Consider the following 20,589-nt stretch of genomic DNA (forward strand, 5'->3'; position numbering starts at 1 on the left):
AATGGGGAGAAGCGATTCTCCCCGCTGCCCCTTCCCTTGCTTTAAACAGGTCCGGGGACATAGGGGAAGGTGCGCGGCGCTTCCCCTCTGTCCCTGGACGGTCTCCATAGGAATGCATTGATTGATTTTCAATGCATTCCTATGGGAAACCGTGCTTTGCAAGACGAAAAACTCGCAAAAGGAAAAAACTTGCGGAACGAATTAATTTAGTCTTGCGAGGCACCACTGTATAGCTGAGTTTACTACTCTACTATTCTTGAGTAATGGTTAAGTCTTTTTGGAATATTTACTATATTAGAATGACAAAAATGTACTTTAATTATTAACAGGTAACTATTCTCTTACCTGTTAACGTGGGAAATATAATTATTAACTTTTAACAATCTTACACGTAAGCTTTCTAAAACTCAAGTATGTGTGCTGTGAGGCTGGTTAGATTGAAGTATCATTGACTTATTTTTAGAAAGTTGGTCTTGGAGCTGTGATGTCTTGGTGGTTTGGGTGTTGGGCTTGACAGGCAATGAGGCATATCTGTACAGGTTCATATTTTTCTCTCCTCTGTTTCTGCATCCAAAATTGCTTGCTAAACAACCTTCTCTTCCCATCCTCCCTCCCCTTCTTTTATGTTGCTTTTTAATTTCCCCAGGACCCTTATGGCTTCTACTCATGTGAATCACAATATTTACATCACTGAGGTGAAAACGGGCAAATGTGTTCACTCTCTAGTTGGGCATCGACGCACACCATGGTGTGTAACCTTTCATCCTACCATTCCAGGGCTTATTGCTTCAGGGTGCCTTGATGGAGAGGTTAGAATCTGGGATTTGCACGTAAGTTCCTTTTAATGCTCTTTACCTCACTCTATGCCAGGCTAATCCATGCATTGCCACACTGGTGTGGGACCTTCTTCACTGTAGCATTTTCTCATATTATTCTAGTAATAGGGATAAACCCAAATTCATGGTTCCATCCCTCCAAATATCACCTGTTTACCTTACTGTTATGGATTTGTTTTATTTTCTGATCATGAAATGCCAACTCTGCCAGTTGAGAGCCTTATTGGCAGGCTGTAGCAGAAATCTTGTGCTAGTTAATGATAAAGCCTTTGGATGACCTATAATTATTTCTGCAAACATTTCAGTGAAAGATTACTGTAGGTTTCAAGAATTAAAAAATGCTTTCTCTAAGTAGTACTGTAGTGTGTCATGATCTTTATCCATACTAATGTTGAAGGGCTGAAATGTTTCTACATAATCAAATTCTTTTAATTACTCTGAAACATTCAGTGAGTCTCAGACAGCCTATACAAACAGTATATAATGATTTTCCTGTAATTAGTGAGACAAAGGTCTTTAAAATTTGGCTATGCAGTTGGGGGGGGGGTGATATAAAACGGAAGCACATGCGATGATGCTTGTGATATAAATCTAGGTCACCATATAGTGTATATGGGATCCTGTTTGGAATTACTGTGTTTCAATACCATTGACCATAGATTGGTTTGCTCCCAGGGTGGAAGTGAGAGCTGGTTTACAGATAGCAACAATGCCATAGCATCTTTGGCTTTCCATCCAACGGCCCAGCTCCTGCTAATTGCAACAGCCAATGAGATCCACTTCTGGGACTGGAGTCGCCGGGAGCCTTTTGCAGTTGTGAAAACAGCCAGTGAAATGGAGAGAGTCCGGTGAGTAATCCTTCTGCATGAGTGTATCTAGTTGAAGACGAAGATAAGAGGGAGCAATCTTGAGGAAAAATCCTCAAGATAATTGCTTGGGACATAGTTTTAGCCAGAAATGGAAAAAAACAAAACCCTATGACACTGGAGACAGCTTGGAAAACTCTTAATTGCACCCCAGGGTTCACTAGTAAACCAGAAGATGAAAGTACGGACTTGAAGGCACACAGTGTGGTTTAACTGCTCAAGTCAAGTAGGCCTGGCCCTATAGACTGCAATCATATTTATTTATCTGCTTACTGTGTTTCTAATTCTAAGAAGTAGCATTTAAATAATAAGCTCAAAACAGATCATTATGGCCATAGAAATACCACCTTAAAAAATAAGGATAAAAGATAAGATTTTAAAGGCCTGTGAGAATAAAAGCATCTTCACCAATTTTGAAAAGCATTCCACAAGCAAGGGGCCACTATCCTGGCTTCCTACCTTTCTTTAGCTTGTGAGGGCACACAATGATAAGAGGTCATTGTTGGGTACATATGGGAGAAGAGGATCCTTTGGATGCTGTGGTCCCAAGCTTATGAAGGGCTTTAAAAGTCAGAACCTGGAATTGAATTGGAACTGGAATTGGACTGGGAGTCAGTGAAGATGATGAAGTCCTTGTGTAATACAATCATAGTTAGTACTCTTTCAGCCATATTCTGTACTGATGGCAGTTTCCAGCAAGCCTTCAAAGGCAGCACCACATATAATGTATTACAATAATCTATAAGGAAAATTGTATAAGCTAACTCTGATGTTACAGGAGAAGTATTAGAGTATTCTGCTGCTGTGATTTGATACGGTTTTAATGATGGTTTTATTCTGTTAATGTATTCTAAACGTATTTTGTGTTCTTAGCTGCCATGTGTTCTTGTTATAGGAAGGCTTGGAGTATACACATGATGGACAAAAGCAAATATTTTTCCAGACAAATAGCGGGACAAACTTGGCACTATTTATAAAACCTGCCATAGAATATCCCTGGTAGTTGCTATTACCAATGCATTTATTATGGAGCAGCAAGAGACTAGTTATCCAGAGTTTTACTTGAGCAGAGAAATGTGTCATTTTTTTACAGGCTCACCTGTTACAGTTTTTCATTGTGTAGGTACATTTTTCATACAACTGTAGCATTTCATTAGTACTGTTACCAGGCAATTGGGCAGTAATATGAGATTCATTGAATGTTTTACTTAGAATCATGTAGGGCAGAGATTGCTAGAATTATTGTTAGAATGTATACCAGAGCATGAATATCTGTTTAAAATCCAGACATGGGAAGGCATTTTCCAGTTGTTACTACTATTTCAGGATCTCTTGGTAGTCTGAGCTAGCTTAGCCCAACTTTTATATCTCAGGCAGACAGTGTCAGGTTGCATCATGTGACTTGGTCATGCAGCCTATAAAGTTAACAGAAAATAACTGAAGATGGCTAGAAGCAGCTCTGTGCTATTAGAGAGAGGGGTCTTATGAAGGAGTGCAAAATGATGCAGACAGGTGAACATGTGGTTGCTCTTTTGGAGGCTGCTACTGTGGGTTGTCTTAACAAATGACAAGTTCTAGGCATTCTAAGTAAGGTCAATGCTAGATTTCCCCACTAGTTTCTTGTTAACTATGAAGCATAGTGGTGCTTAGCCTTTGTTGAGCAGGAAGAAAAATAGATTAATGACTCATTAGAGGAAGAGAATCTAATTGTCATATCTGTTTTGAAGTTTTGGTAGTGAGAAATGGCAGTTAGGAGTAAAAGGTAGCCATGAAGTAAGTAAGTAATTTGTTTGTTTGTTTACTTAAATTTGTATACCAACCTTTATCCATAGACCTCAGGGCGGTCCTGGAAAGCTAATGGAAGGTTAATCTTTGCTAATATACTCAACACTATATACAGGAAACATGAGATTATAATGACAATATATTGGGCTAAAGTACTGTATCTACCATGTGTAAGACTTAAATAATTAAGCTAAAGCACCATAAAGCAAGTTTATATCTTGGGAAGTAAAATTTTCTTTTCTTCAAATTTTGTAATATGTATAACAATTCATTTTGGAGGTCCTTCTTTTTTGGACTTGGAAGAGTTTACTCTTGAATTGGAATTCATGAGCAAAAATTGAACAACGTAGTGTGCCGAGATCTTGCTGTTTGGGCCTTTGGATACGGTGCTCAGATTCCTGTTTTCTTAGCCTTGTCTTCAGATTTCTTGCTCAGATATGGAGATGTAAAATCAGTCAGTTGTTTTCTTTTCTTTCTAGAAACAATATACCGTGGAGTCTGAAACGTGGCAGGCTCACATGCTTCTGTGGCCATTCAGCTTCCTCAATCTACCAATGCAGTCTTCTTCCTTAGCAGTTCCTGTTATTTGAATGTTCATTTTGCTAAATTGTGTACAGTGTTTTCTCATTCACATGCCTGGCAGTGTTTTGCCATTGTGGGAATTGGGTACACTTCAGGGATGGATGAACATCTCCCACTCCCTGTTATTTGTGAATCTGAAACTTGGTGTTTCTTTACATTGTGGCGCACTACAGAAATGCAAGAAGTCCTTCTCGATAGTACTATTTAATGGAACAGCTTGTTCTGTTAAAATTAAACCTTTCTTCTTTGTTTCAGACTAGTTCGGTTCGATCCTCTTGGGCATTATTTACTCACAGCAATTGTTAACCCTTCCAATCAACAGGTAACTTTTTAATTCAGTTATTAGACGTATAACTGGTGTTTCCTGGTGTAGAGTTCTGTGTCCTATTAAATAGACAGTGGATATTTGCTGTTTTTAAACTGACTGAATATGAATGGTCTAGGTGTATTTGATGTAGAATGCTTAAATCTAAATATGTGTGAATCTGGTGACACCTGGATAGAAAACCACGTGGTAATTTGGTCTCAGCTTCCTATGAAAAGAAAAAAAGGCTGTGATATAGTACTACAGAATAAATGTTAATTCATACCCAAAGTTCTGAAATTTTCACGAATACTTGGCCTTGCTGTGCTGCTGATTGCTTTGCTGTTGTAGCTATCCATACTGGTCAGCCCAAAGCCTCCTTGTCTGTGATGAAGTTTATGAGCTGCATTAGTGCTTCACTCCTGTGAACTGTGTAAGACTAATATGGTGCCCTCTCCCTTGACAATCTTCTGCTTTCTCTCTCAGGTCTTAAAAGGGTACCTATTGCTGGTTCACAGAGAATCTGGAAGGGTACCTTATTGTACTGATGGCTGACTGGGTCATATTGCCCAAGGTCATGTCCTATACATATAACTTGTGACATCATATTCCTTGAGGCGATCAATTTAACTCTTTCAGCTACTTTCCCCCTCAGGCAGATCTCAAGCAGCCTCTTGGCTTCTGTTTGGTTCAGTTTGCAATAAAAGCAGGATTTTTTAAAAAAATCATATAGACGGTATTGGAGTGTGGTGTCTCCCAGTTTCATGAACTGGAAGCCTGGCTCTTGTAGCTGCCAACAGTACCCCCACCAATTTTGGTGGCAGCTTTAAAAAAAAATAAAAATAGGCATAGCTCTGAGGTGGGCAGATCCAGTCCCTGAATGAGGATATAAATCATTTTCTCCCTCGTCATCAGCTTGATCATTGGAGCAGAGACAGGGTATCCTCAGCTGATCTGCACAGAGCAATTGAGGAGGGAGAGATCTGTGTGTGCGCACGCACACATGCATGCACATGTGCATATACGCTACAGGTATATGGTTCCAGGAGGGTTGACTGAGGGTGAATGTGACCCTCAGACCAAAAAGGCTATCTGCTCTTTGTATAAAATGAAGTTGTGGTTCACCTTTGGCAGAATTGCCATTGTCGGAGTTAACTGTAACAACATGAGTTACCTTTGTGTTTCTTTCCTGGATCTGAGTAGTTAAAAATAATAGTAATAGAGAGTCTCTCAGTAACTTTGTCCTGCCCAAGGGCAGAGTCTCTGCTTTGCTTGTGGCAAAGTGCATCCCGTTTTTGCATCTTATTTTGATGCAAGGTAATTGATCACTTGCACTTTCTTCTGCAGAACGATGAAGAGGTGGAAATACCTGTGGATAGTACCGAAATGCCACACTATCGTCAGCGTTCCATCCTCCAATCTCAGCCTGTGAGACGCACACCACTCCTTCATAACTTCCTGCATATGCTGTCCTCACGTTCTTCTGGTATCCAGGTGGGAGAGCAAAACGCCATGCAAGACTCGGCTACTCCCTCCCCTCCTCCTCCTCTCCCTCCTCCTCCACCACCACCACCTCCACCTCCACCACCACCACCTCCAGCTAGTGAAGCCTCTAGAGCATCTGCCTATAATGGCCTCAGTGAGCCTGTCAATTTCCCCTCAGTAAAATGTTGCCAACATCTGGGGGTGCTGTGCCTTTGCAGGCGATGTTCTAGTGCAAGACTTCCTTCTCTTTTTCCGTCCCAGGACAACACCCCTTCCACATCCTCTGGGTCCACTGGCACTTCCTTTTCTTCTGTGCAAATGGAGCCTTACCAGCCCCAGGAGCAGGCAACTACAGCACAGCAGGAGCAGGGACTCCTTAACCGACCATCTGCTTTCAGCACTGTACAAAGCAGTACTGCGGGCAACACCCTGCGCAACCTTAGCCTCGGCCCCACTCGTAGATCCCTTAGTGGGCCTTTGTCTGGCCACTCGTCCAGATTTCACCAGTCTACAAGAGAGATGGCCTCTGGGTTGGAGGGTTCTGAGTGGACTCGAACAGTGTTGAATATGGGCCCTCGCTCTGAGTTGGAAGGTATGCCTCCTCCTAGAACCAGTGCCTCTTCAGTGAGCTTGTTGTCGGTACTGAGACAGCAGGAAGGAAGCTCCCAGTCCTCTGTATATACTTCAGCTACAGAAGGGAGGGGTTTTCCAGCTCCTAGTGCTGAAGCTGAAAGCACTAGCAATGCTGGTCCAAGCAATCCAACCAGCATTCGCAATGAGTTTCAGTGTGACTTGAGGCGGTTCTTCTTGGAATATGATAGGCTTCAGGAGCTAGATCAGGGGATAGGTGGTGAACCCAGTCAGTCACATCAAGCCCAGGAGATGCTTAATAACAACATCGAGCCTGATAGACCTGGTCCTTCTCATCAACAGACCCCACATAGCAGTGAAAACAATTCCAATTTGTCACGGGGGCACCTGAACCGCTGTCGAGCCTGTCACAACCTGCTGACTTTTAACAATGACACACTTCGCTGGGAAAGAAGTACACCTAGATATGCACCAGGGCAGGTCCAAAGCACATTTGAAGGTGTGCCATCCAGCAGTAGCCAGCTACCACCTTCCGAGAGAATGGAAAGTAGAACTTCTCCCTCTAGCAGACTGCCACTGGGAAGATCTTCTAATCCGCCAGAGGAAAGGACCGTGGGAGTGGTCTTTAACCAGGAGACGGGGCACTGGGAAAGAGTTTACAGCCAATCTGCTTCAAATAGACCTGGGAATGTATCACAGGACGCCTTAAACCAGGAAATGCCTGAGGAAAGTTCAGAGGAGGATTCGCTTAGGAGGTAAGATTGCTAGACCGTTCTAATTCCTCCTCAGTCTTTCTGAAGCTGTACCATTGAAGTGTGAACTACTGAAGATCTGGAGGTACTCATTTCTGATGCTGCCATGAATCTGGCTGGTAGCAATATTGGATTCAGGGATCAGTTGCTGGCTGCAGTGGGGCACCTATCTAAAGCGTAGAGTAAGCATTCAGAGGAGAGTACTATAATTTCTAGCTGAAAGTAACTCTTCTCCCCAAGTCTCATTCTTACGTCATTGAGGCAGTGCTTGGAGTAGCTAACTGTAGCACTTGTTAACAATGGCAGCAAATGCAGTCCACTAGGCTTTTCGTATGTTCCCAGTTGTTAAGTATAGGGAAAACAGCTCCTTACTTTTCAGGATTAATTCTGAATCTAAGATGGTTCAACTACTTATCATTACATCTGCATGTGACAATTATTTCTCCCATAGTGAGAAATAATGCCAATTCTTACGTCACCCTGTTCTTCAATTGTATATCTGCCAATGACTTGTAGGTGGTTGAGATAGTATCTGAAACATTTCTTCCTGGTATTGGATTATGCCTGATCACCACAAAAGAAAACAAACAGGAATGCTGATGGTATATTTTGAGGGAATTATATCCCTTTCCTTTATTGCTTCAGGAAATCTGCTCCTGAATTGATTTGAGAATAACATTTCTCTTAGCTGCATGATGAATATTGGTGATGACAGAATAACTCCTATTTTAAAATCCCTGCCTCTATTCCCCCACTTCCCTGTGTTTTTCTGGCTGCTTGTAAGATTACATTTTCTTTTCCTAAGTTTACCTAACACTCATCTTGTCAGGTGCCCGTTGTTCATGAATGACTAATCTTACCTTGAATGCCTTTGAAATTGGCAGCTGTCCTCTTCATACCTATACAAGCCCTCACCCACCAAATGGCATGCAGGTATTGCATCAGTTCAAACCATTTTGCAGCAACCAAGGGGCTTTCACCTTAGGCTGAACTAGTGATGTTCTTTGAATGACAAGGAACAGTGATTACCACATGTAGGAGGCCCTTCAGCATTTGCTGTGTTTAACAGGCCTGGAAAGTGATCTGTAGACCCTCTTACCTAGAGGACTAAACTAGAAAGAATGGGATTGTGTTTAATTAAAGTATTGATGATGTATAGTCTCAGAGAAGTATCCATTTGTTATGCTGCCCCATTGTCTAATCAGAAGAGGCGGTCAGTGCTTTCTTTTTCCAAACTTTTATTAGGCATTACAGATATAGATCATCTTAAAACATTCATATACATTTTTTTAAATAAATACAAAGAAAAAGCCGTATAAGATACACAGTAACAGGGACAAGGGGGCTGAGTGAAAGGGTGCCTGTGCATGCAAACAAAAAGGAAAGCTGTGGAGAGTATCTGTGGGGCCATGGAATTGGATTGGGGAAGAGGAAAGTAGATTTATGAGACGGACGTTACTCCTAGAAATGCTTGGAAGACTTAAAAGTCTCCAAGGCAGTCTTTGCCAACCTGGTGTGCTGGCTGGTGCTGCTGAGAGTTGCAGTGCAAAACATCTAGAGAGCTTCGGGTTGGCTCCTTTTTCTCTAGTGCAGTTATAGTTTAGAAGGCAAGCTGGTTCTTTCTTAGGGAATGGTCACTGTGACCTATTTGGACTTCTCTTTCTTTGTTGCTTATGATCCAGCTGATTGAATATTTGGGGTGACTTAACTGTCATAGATGCTTATGTTCCTGCCATCCCCTCTGAGGTGCTGGCAGCTGTGACTGACATTTTATCTCTCTGACCAGATGCTTCTTGCTATGGTAAATGAATTTATAGTATGCAGCCTAGTGCTCAGGCTTGTTTTTGGTATTCAGTCCTTAAGAATTCCAGTAGCACAAAGCTTCAGTAGCTTTTCGCTGTGCAAAACACTATTTCACATTCTCTTCACTTCCGACACTCTGATGAATATTTTCCTTTTTTCAGTATGAAGCAGGAGCTGGTGCCTCAGTTGCTCTTACTATTACTAGTGTGAGTCCTATGCCAGGAGTATTTAAATTTAGGAATGTATGTGAAGGGGCAATTATATGGGACCTTTACCTGGCAAAGAGGGAGAGTAGTGATCAGGTGTGCAGGACTCGGGGAGTATGCTGCTTCTCTGTTTCAGACGTTACCGGCAACAGTGTTAAGTAGAAACTATGGTAAAACTTTTTGTGCAACTGGAGGTAGAAGTGAATGAGGCCAAAGGCTGTGACAGGATACTACAATTGTCAACAGGGTTAGAAATTAGCAGGGCGCCAGGCATATTTTCCACCTAAAGATTCACCATTTGTGAGCACCTCAGAAAGTCTGGGTGCCATTTTTTGTACCTAGCTGTCACTCAAGGATTACTGAAATGTATGTTCTTTGGAGTATATGTCAAGGATAGACAATATGTTAAGGAGTTTCATAATAAAGAGTAGAGTGTTTTGAAAACTGAAGCATGGTACCAATATTTTTATTGTAAACACCAAATTAAACATGTATTAACAATTTCTGCTAAAAATGTGATATTAACAATGTGTCACTTAAGTGAATTGCGTATTCGTTCATGTTTATCAAAATAATAAATAATAAGTGCTGCCAACCCCCCCAATGGCGACTAGACATTCTGTTTGGGTGCCCACAACCCAGGTCCCAGAAGCCTTTTGGCTCGTAGCTTTTTTATCCCAGTTTCTAACGCTGATTGTGAAGGGATGTGATGGAGTGAAGTTGTTCTGTAAAGTTATACCTAGTATAACTTTCTGCGGTTCAATTGGTACATTGAACATTTGCTAGGAAGGCAATAGAAAGCCAGTGACAAGGCTGAAACCTGATTGTTAATGTGCCCCCACTCACCCATCCCTATGGAGATGTGAGCTATTATGTCCCAGGTCTAGCTTCTGAGCAGCGTTCCAGGGCAGTTCCCATTATAGACCAATACTTGAAATCTTGAGCTAATTTTGTTGATCTAAATAATTGCTGAAATGTCAAAGTGGGAAATAAGGCACTGCAGTCCTCTATCAATTCATAAAAGCCAAAAGTGTGTGTACTATACTGCAACCTTCTTTTGCTGTCAACTAGAAATCCAGGATATGGGAGTTCTCCCAGACTGAGAGTTTATGAATGGCTAAAGGAAACCAGAGTCTACTATTGGTGACCTGAACCAGCTCTCAGCAGCAGCAGCCTCTGAATATCAAAACTGCTAAACCAAGGTCAGATATGAAGGGAAGAGCTGGTTATTACTTTACTTTTGTCACTTTACTCTAGATTACTAGAGTAATCTAGTAATCTGTGGTGTCACACACATTTTGAGCAGCAGACAACACAAAGGAAGGTGCAGAACTCCCAAGGAAAGTCATGTGGCTGTGATGATGTACTAGAGGTGAGGGATCAGCAAATAAATTCTGGTATTAAATAGTGTCTGTTGCTAGTTCATCCAGCAGATGTCACACTTAGCAATGCAGCTGTTGAATTGGTAGCTGAAAGCCTTAAAAGAAGGTTGAAAGATGAAAACAGGTTGTGCTTGCTACCTATGCGTGGGCTTCATTTCCTTGACCTCGTTTATCTGTTTGAGAAGTTCCTTATTTGTGAAGTGTGTGCCTGCACCGGGTGAATGGAGCTAATGATGACTAAATGAAGGCTGTCCCTCTCTGAATCATGTTTCACAGATTGGCCATGTGTGAAAAGAGAGTTCTGTTTTTTGACTGCTCTGGACTAATTATCTGAAGCTAATAACATAGGCATTAATAAGCATCTAATTGGTTTTCTTGATCTTATCCTTGGTCTCATTTTGTTAATCAAAGGAGATAAGCGAGAACCCCAATAAAAACAGCACATGCCCCTTCCAGACAGTTTTATCGGAAAAGCCAGGGTAGGCTGCTTAGCATGACTTGGCACAGACACTGTGCTCTAGCCATGGGACTTTGGTCTCCAGGTAATGCATAATGCAATATTTTGTGGATGTGTACACTGTAAGGTGAAATAAGGCCATATGTCTGCTTCAAAGCAATGAGGGATATGAAGACTTAATTTTCTCCAGTGATCTTTTGATTGGTGCTGTTTGAAGGACAGGACCTCTTGTTTACAGATGCTTTCACCATCTGCCTGTCTGTCTCTCCGTTGGACCCCAGGGTGACTGAATTTTGGAAATACTGCTGTGTCAGTGCGCAAGCTACTTCATTAAGTATGCTGGTGGATGAGAGGAAAATCACTAAGCAAGACACAAAGTTGGTACTCTGATCATCTTCTGGCAGCCTTTTGCAGTGTTTTTATCTTTGTTTTTCTAGGCATGTTTACTTGGAAGTAAGTCTTGCTGACTTTGGGACTTATCCCTGAGTAAGTGTGGCTAGGATTGCATGTTAAGTGTTTTCAAATAATGAGATAAAGCCTGTAACTATTTTCCATGTTATGGGATAACGCAGTTTGTAACATTACATTTCTTGAAAGTGTTGAGCTAGCAGATTGTGACTGCCTACCCTCCTTGTCAGTTAATTTTTGTTTTAATTGCAGGTTCATTTAGCATGAAACAGTAATGTTTAGTTCACACTTGCAATGCAATCTGCTATAATTTGTAGATGCAGATTTCTTCATTTATTAATCAATCCTGCCAAGGTTCCTCTTTTTTGGCAGCTCATTCAACTCTAATCTAAGGTGAACATTATGATGTCCAGGTTGTTCTTTTTTGTTGGCTAAGATTGTCCAAGCTGGAGAAAAATTATCTCCTTCCCACTTCTGCTAACTTTTTTATCTGAATAACGGAGGCTGAGAACTGGATGTCGGGTAGAAGGGTGAAAATGATGGGTTGTTTCATTGGGAAAGGGCATCCATGTGATGGGGAACTGCAAGAGAAAAATAAATACAGGTGGTGATAGAAAGTAAAGAAGGAAAGGTTTTTGTGCTTTGCAAATATTGGGGTTCCTATAGGCATGCTAATACCTCCCTATTGTGTGTCCATGGCATAATTTTGACTACATGAGGACTGGCACTTGGATACTTGATTTGCCAGCATCATATATGATTTTCTGCTACTCTATCATATTGGAACTGATGGAGCAAAAGGTCCAAGTAGCAATATAAGGAGGAATGAGAGGAGGAGCAAGGTCATAGAGACAACCCATATAATCTTTCCTGGGTATTGAGTTCAGCTGAATCACCTCATTAACTATGGATAATTTTAATTGAGGGACTATTTTTAAAAAAGAAGGTGGGGCCTCTCACACAATGTCTGCATGGGGGAGGCAGTCAAACCCCAAATTAGGAAGGAGTGCACATACGTTTGAAATTTGCCAGGCACTAGGCGAATTTGCACCTGGCTGTTGGCCTGTTGCAACCAAGTGCAGATGCCTGGGCACCAGGATGGTGCCTGACATCTCCACCATCTGGAGGTGCATGTCTGGGGATCCTTAGATCTTGCCTGTTTTTGCACACTAACAACACATCCTTTAGCATTCTATCCGCAATATTTTATCTGCACAATGTGAACAAATTTCAGAAACCAAAAACTCGTATTGAAAAATACGGCTTTTCGGCCGTCTGGCCCAAAAATGGCACCTAGACATTTCATTTTGGCGACTATAACCCTGGTGCCTAGCTTATATATCTGAGTTTCTAACGCTGTACACATAGTTAGAACAGAAACTTACGAATCTTACAGCACCCTACCCTGGCTATTTCTTCCCACCAGTGCTAAAGAGAACAGTCAAAAGCTTGAGGTTATTTTTCCCCCTTTTTTTCTTTTGCAAAAAAACACTTGGGCAGATTGGTGGTATGATACCGAACTTGTTCCAAAACATCTTAAGTTCTTTTCTGGAACAATCTTGATCCATGCAGGCTGGTATTTGTTGCAAAAATCCTAACACTTAGCAAGTGGTAGGTAGTCCTCTGAAAATTAGGATCATATGAAGCCACCTTTCACCAAGTCAGACCATATTACTACCCCTATCTGGAGATGATAGGGATTAAACTAGAACCTTCTGCATGCAGAACAGATGTTCTACTATTTAGTCATGGCATTAGCCACGCAATTAGACATGGAGCACTGGCCTGACTTCTGCCCACCACCACAATGAGATTGTCAGTTGCTGGAGCAGAGCACAAGATTTCAGATCTTTCTTTTTATGAAACAGAAGTAACCAGCTTATAACTTGGCCTGGCACCAGATGAGATGAGCCAGACACAATTCTCAAGCCAAGCTGCTGGCATTGCTACTGTTCCTGCTTAGATAGGGAAATGTTAATATTTATATTCAGATGTTTTAATACATTTATCTCTGCCTGCGGCAACTGTTTATTGAAGTTTCTTTTTATGCTAAATGATGTTCATGTTGCTTTCATTGATGGTGAACCCTCCAACTTTTGGAAGGGTTGTAGAAACTTTTACAGCATGACTAGAAGAGTTGGGAATAAAACCAGAAGTTTGGGTGCCTTTTGATTTGACCGTACTGGCCTTCTCATATCTTGATTTCTGTATTTTCTAGCCATCTTGAAATGCCTTTCAGATTTGTGACTGAAACTTAACAGTACTATTGTATTGAATAATAGAGTAGAAAAGGTCATTTGGACCAACCCTTAGCCAGTGCAGGAAATTCACCAGTACAGCATCCTGATAGATTGTCATCCAATATCTGCTTTAAAAAGCTTTTAGAAAGAGAAGTCTGCCATTTTCCAAGCCATAGTGGTACCTTGCTGCTAGTGACTTCTTAGTACTTTATATTTTCCCTGTGTATTCTTGAATGTACATATATGTTTCTCTGTGTGGAGACTTTCCTCTTAAATTTCTGCATGTTTTGTGGGAATTCCTATCCAAAATTTAATTTACTTTATATAATTGTTTACATCTTCTGTCTGACCTGAGTGGCTTAAAGATTTTGTGTAAAGAAAGTTTTGTTGCTTTCTAGTTTTTTAATTAGTGAGACAGACAGGTTGTGTATCCACAGTAGTGACTAGAGGAGGATGAACAAACCTCTGAAAGGAGCACAGAGAAGAAACGCAACAGTGCACCTGTAGCAACAAAACTGGATGCCTTCATCTGCCCCACCTGCTATAAAACATGTCTCTCCTGTATTGGTCTCTACAGTCACAGCAGGCGCTGTCAGTCTCCAATGGTTTGACTTCACCCCCAAAGGCCTACTCCTCCATTGTGTCCTGAGGCAAATGGATACCAACAACGGACAAACCACCACCAACAACAAATTAAGCTCAACTCAATCCCACTTGAACCCATTCATCCTTTCTTACAAGCCATATTTCACTTTCCAGAGCTCCACTGTCTAAAATACTAAACAAGACATACATTCTGGGCATGACATGCAAAGACAAATGCCTGGTTGCCATTATATTTTAATTGTTCGGTACTTTTCCCCCACCACCGAGCAGATCACATTAATACCAGTAACATTTCTTCCAATGAATTAACATGCAGAAATGTGATAGGAGATTTTATTTTCAGCCTCAGGACTGCATCTTCCATTGTCTCCTGAGACAGATGAATGACAGCAAACACCCCTGGTTCTTAATCCACCTTTTAACACTGATATAGATCTATAGACCATAACCTCCATGTATATTTGTGTTAAATAGCATGATTTACTTTATGCAAGACAGTGTTCTTTTCTTTTTGCCAGTAGAGGGTGCATCTCTCAAACTCAATGGTGGGTTGATAACATCTTTAAAGATGATATAAGAATACTGTTGTGAAACAGTATTAAAGAGCAAAAACACAGCTCTTTCTCCAGCTGAATATAATTTTAAGAAATCTTCATTCAAGGTCCTCCTCCAAGGGTCTTCTGCTGGTTCCCTCACTACGAGAAGCGAAGTTACAGGGAATCAAGCAGAGGGCCTTTTCAATAGTCACAGGGAATCAAGCAGAGGGCCTTTTCAATGGAACACCTGCCCTTCAGAGGTCAAGGAAATAAACAACTATCTGACTTTTAGAAGACATCTGAAGGCAGACCTGTTTAGGGAAGTTTTTAATGTTTGATGTTTTATTGTGTTTTTCCTATTCTGCTGGGAGCCTCCCAGCGTGGCGGTCATCTGAACCAACCCTTTGCCAGATGGATGTGGTATAAACGTTGTTGTTACCTTCTTTGTAGCAAGATCACCAGGTCCTAGTCACTGTGCATGTATATTTAGATGATACATTCCTAAACTTTTCCCATACAGCAGGTATTTTCAACCTTTTTTAGTCCACTGCTCCTTTGACCAACTGCATTCTTTCTGTGGCACCCCTGTGGGGCTCAAGAGCCCAATTATGTCGCCCCTGGCCTGCAGATCTGGCAGCTTCTCATCCTTTTTCAAACACTATTCCTTGTGGGGCATTCCCTCAGCCTCCTCTCCTCTCCCCTCTTCTTGGGAGTCCTGGGCAGCCACTGCTGCCACCCCTAGTCTCTGAGCTGCCCCCATAAAGAGAGGTGCCTCCTCACACTGTCCCACAGGGGCTTGGGAGGCACCCCATGGCCAACCCCAGAGGCACCATTTGCCTGGGGAGCTTGTATCCAGGTCTGCTGCAACAAACAGTTGTGCAAGCCTTTGGGAGGCAGAGATGCAAGAGGGCATCAGAGGAGGGAGGGAAGGAAAGGAACAGAGGCCAGTGTTCCCCGTGGCACCCCTGGCTATCATTCAAAGGCACCCCAGGGTGCCATAACATACTGGTTGAAAACCACTGCCTTACAGGATCTAAATGTAATTTGTTAAGTGGGGCCTGAACATTTATTTGACTACATCAGTTGAGTTTTTAAAATAATTGATCTTGATTTCTTAATACAAGTGCTTTACAGAAATTTAAAATGGTAGACACAAGCTTAAAAACAGTCTGATTCAGCAGGGATCTTTTATCCAGTTCAGTGTCCTATATTTCACAGGTGATGGGCCCAGAGCTTCAGAGAAGCCCACAAACAGGTCATGAAGGTTGCAGTCCTCTTGTGCTGTTTCCTCTCCCCCCTCCCTTTCTCTTCCCCGCCCTGCCCTGCCCCCCAACTCTGCAGTTATTCAGTGGAAGATGGAGGTTCCACAAACTACCCTAGTTAATAGATAAACTCTTCTTCTTTGAATTTGTCTTAGCCTCCTTTAGAGCCATCTAAATCAGTGGCTAGCACCACAATTTGTTACAGAAAATTTCTTACGCATTATGTAAATTCCTGAATCTGTGGTCAATTTCATTGGATGGCCTGTGGTATTATGAAAGAGGGAGATAAATGTTTCTGTCTGTGAAACTTTATAAATATCACTTTTGGTTGTCATCTTTTCTTCTAAAACTGAACAACATATGCTTCAGCATTTTCTTGTGGGGGACATGCTTCAATTTATTGATGGTTTTGGTTGTTCTTCACCTCTGCTGATAATCCCATCTCAAAAAGACTGTTTCACGTGTATCGAATTCTAATTGTAGCTGCATCCAGAGATTGATATAAAATTATTATGAGTCTGGCTGTCTTATTGTCAGTCCCTAATCCCTAGCATGGAATTTTTTCTCTGTTCACATCTGCCTTATGCTGTTGACTTTTTCAATGAGCTGTGAAACACAGACCAAGATCTTATCTCACTAGTTGCTGCTAGGTGAGACTCCACCAGTGTAAATGTGAAGTTAACTTTTTTGCCCCATTGTGCATCACTTACTGTGCTTATTTATTTTGAATTTCTCTTTGTCATTTCTTTCTCATTCATTCAATTTCAATAGATCATTTTGGACCTCTTCACAGGCCCTTTGGATTTTCACTATACTGAATTATTTGACATCATCAGCAAACTTTGCTTCTTAGTTGAGCAGTTAAGCCAAAAATTGCATTATTTGGAATAAAAATATGAAACGTGGCACACACCAAACACTTTTTTTATATGGATCTTTATAAGCAATGCTCCCTGGGAGTGCAGGATAGGAGAGTAACAAAAGTGTACTTTTAAGTTTTATGCCTGCTTGATTAGAAACCAAAATAATATAAACATAGCTAGAGTATTTTCCACAGATTCAGAAAGGTGGAAACAAGTACAGGGAAATGGTTATTGAGAAAAGCAAACAGCAATCAAAGGCAAAAAGGTTTCCCTTTAAATGTAGAAGGCTTGACCAACTGAAGAAAACAAAAATAACCACAAACTAAGGCAGAAACTAATTGAAGTTGGCAAGAAGGCAGATGAACAAAGACTGAGAAGCATACAGCTAAAAAGACACAACATATAGATATAGATATAGATATAGATAGATAGTAAAGGTAAAGGGACCCCTGACCATTAGGTCCAGTTGTGACCGATTCTGGGGTTGCGACGCTCATCTCGCTTTATTGGCTGAGGGAGCCGGCGTACAGCTTCCGGGTCATGTGGCCAGCATGACTAAGCTGCTTCTGGCGAACCAGAGCAGTGCACAGAAACGCCGTTTACCTTCCCGCTGGAGCGGTACCTATTTATCTACTTGCACTTTGATGTGCTTTCGAACTGCTAGGTGGGCAGGAGCAGGGACCGAGCAACGGGAGCTCACCCCGTCGCAGGGATTCGAACCGCCGACCTTCTGACCGGGAAGCCCTAGGCTCAGTGGTTTAACCCACAGCGCCACCCGCACCCATTTATAAAGGTAAAGGTACCCCTGCCCGTACGGGCCAGTCTTGCCAGACTCTAGGGTTGTGCGCTCATCTCACTCTAGAGGCCGGGAGCCAGCGCTGTTTATATAAAATCATTACCAGCAATCTTTGTACCATCTTTCTTTGTACCTTCTTTACCACATTGGGCAGATGCTCATGCCTGAACCACATTCATATTCTCCATCTCTCTAGTAGAATGTACACACATTAAAAAGAGGCTGTGAAAATGCTTTTTAAAAAAAGTTTTGAAAAATGCATTGAATTTGGCATAGCTCACTGTCTCCATCTAGTGTCACATTTGTATAATGCACTTCACAACACATTTAAAACACTTTATTTGCAGCTGTATAGCTGAGTCCTCACTCTCTCTCATACACTCTAGCTGAAACTAGAACTAGAGGTGATGAAATGAAACTGTACACCTAACTGACTCAAGTCACCCAATCTGGACAGACACAACTAAGTTTTTAATACACTGATATATTGATTTGCTATACATCTCATACTTCAACTTTTTCCTTTCCTCTGTCTCACAGGAGGGAAAGTATTTTTCTTCTAAAACAGTGTGCTGCAAAACACAGGTTTCATGTAAAAACAGTGCTTTCCCCTTCAGAATAGGTTTAATCATGTGCAGATACAATTGATTTGAGGTTCAACTAAGTTTTCTTAAATTTGACACATCCCTATTATGAAACTGTTTTTAGTTAAGTCTCCTTTCTTTGTCAACACACTGTTGTCAATATAGACTGTCCCAGCTTGATGCCTTTTGGATTATAGAGTCACAGGGTATTTGGGAAATAATGTGCAGAATCTATCCCAATGAAGTCTCTCTAAATGTACGTTAAGCACCTAATACCTTCAAAAAGGATGAAATAACCATAGGCTGGCACGTGCTAACTGTGCCAGTCCAGTGAACATTATAGGGCAGACTTTAAACTTAATTTGCTTTGTATGCGAGCAACTTGATATGTCTTTAGATATAAAGGATTTTCTATTATTACTACAAGACATTCTTTGCTGTGAACTCATAGTGAGGTTACTTTTATTTGTGTTAAATGCTCACACAGATAGCGCTGAAAGCTCTGTATTCATACAATTATTTTTTGCCTTTAAGCATCTCCTTGGGTGGTGCTGTGGGTTAAACCACAGAGCTTTGGACTTCCCAATCAGAAGGTTGGCGGTTCGAATCCCCGCGATGGGGTGAGCTCCTGTTGCTCGGTCCCTGTTCCTGCCCACCTAGCAGTTCGAAAGCACATCAGAGTGCAAGTAGATAAATAGATACCGCTCCAGCGGGAAGGTAAACGGCGTTTCCGTGTGTTGCTCTGGTTCGCCAGAAGTGGCTTAGTCATCCTGGCCACATGACCCGGAAGCTGTCCCTCGGCCAATAAAGCGAGATGAGCGCCACAACCCCAGAGTCGGTCACGACTGGACCTAATGTCAGGGGTTCCTTTACCTTTACCTTTATTCAAGTTAAAGAGCTTATCCACACTGTAGATTTAAACTAATTTTGAGAGTCACTCCCTCTTTGAACAGATCTACACTGGCTTCTATTCTGTTGGATGATGGATGGGCAGCTAAGGATTGCTAAAAATTCTTTGCTCTCAATCAGTTCAGATTCTCATGATTCTTTTGGAGGATGCCATGGCTGTTAAAAGTGTTATAAACACATAGCTTCACTGTGTAGATCATGGGTAGGCAAACGTAAGACCCAGGGCTGGATCCGGCCCAATCACCTAAATCCGGCCTGCGGACGGTCTGGGAATCAGCATGTTTTTACATGAGTAGAATGTGTCCTTTTATTTAAAGTGCATCTCTGGGTTATTTGTGGGGCCTGCCTAGTGTTTTTACATGAGTAGAATGTGTGCTTTTATTTAAAATGCATCTGGGTTATTTGTGGGGCATAGGAATTTGTTCATTATTATTTTTCTAAATATAGTCTGGCCCCCCACAAGGTCTGAGGGACAGTGGACCGGCTTCATGCTGAAAAAGTTTGCTGACCCCTGGTGTAGATTGCAGGTGGTGAATGGCAGAAAGAAGCACAATAAATGAATCCAACTGCGCTTGAGTTCTCTTTCTTAATAAGCCATCTGAAATGATCCACAGAATAATGGGAAGAAGGAAAGTGGTTTTGCTCTTGTGTATGTTGGAAGCATCTATGCCTATTGGAATACTGGCATGTTTTCATTCACAACATTTTTAAGGCTTTTAGAAAATATGAATGTAAAAAAGAAATGTTGGCATTGCCATGTGATATTAAAATAATGTGATATTATTTGAAAAGAAGGTAGAAGTAGACTGGATACAGAAGTCCATAAGCTAATATAAGAACCAATACCTGAAAGCTGAAAACTGAGCAAACTCTTTTGAATTAGAAAATAAAAAGGTGTACTAAGACTTCACTTCCAGTGGGTAGAGGTGGGGATTTTGTTTTTACTTGCCATTTTTATGTCCAAAATGAAAGTTTCTCTAAATAAATGTTGTGTTTAAATAAAAATGAATGGGATTAAGATTGTAATAAAGTCTTAAGATTGATAGCATAAGATTGGTGTTCTTATGTAGAATGATGTAGACAGTCAAATTAAATTTCAGCTGTCCTACTCTTATGGATTCAGACCTGTTCCATTTGAAGTTTTACTTAGTAAATCTGTAATTAATACTCTTTAAATCAGAAGTTGTTTTTCACTTGAATCCCAGGGTCTGTCAACCAGTGCCAGATGCAGGATTGTTGTGAGGAGCTAGATACAGAATGATGATTAAGGGAATGAAGCCAAAGTGACCTGGTCACTTGGTAGTTAAGGCATACTGAGTCAGGAAGATAAGTGGTC

The 20,589-nt window shown here is 41.4% G+C and overlaps 1 protein-coding gene across 4 annotated transcripts in view; it reads left to right on the forward strand.

Moving 5' to 3' along the window:
* The window catches only part of AMBRA1 (autophagy and beclin 1 regulator 1), a 143,860-nt gene that overhangs the window by 14,067 nt on the left and 109,204 nt on the right, over positions 1-20,589 (forward strand). For 3 of the 4 annotated variants that reach the window (XM_053386900.1, XM_053386909.1, XM_053386892.1), the window contains 4 exons: positions 647-830; positions 1,512-1,684; positions 4,325-4,391; positions 5,721-7,204. In XM_053386900.1, the coding sequence (XP_053242875.1) occupies positions 647-830; positions 1,512-1,684; positions 4,325-4,391; positions 5,721-7,204 (1,908 nt within the window). The remainder of the gene's footprint in view (positions 1-646; positions 831-1,511; positions 1,685-4,324; positions 4,392-5,720; positions 7,205-20,589) is intronic. The other variant, XM_053386917.1, reaches the window with a different exon arrangement.

Source organism: Podarcis raffonei, chromosome 1 (genome assembly GCF_027172205.1).
Source record: "Podarcis raffonei isolate rPodRaf1 chromosome 1, rPodRaf1.pri, whole genome shotgun sequence".
NCBI classification, from domain to species: domain Eukaryota; kingdom Metazoa; phylum Chordata; class Lepidosauria; order Squamata; family Lacertidae; genus Podarcis; species Podarcis raffonei.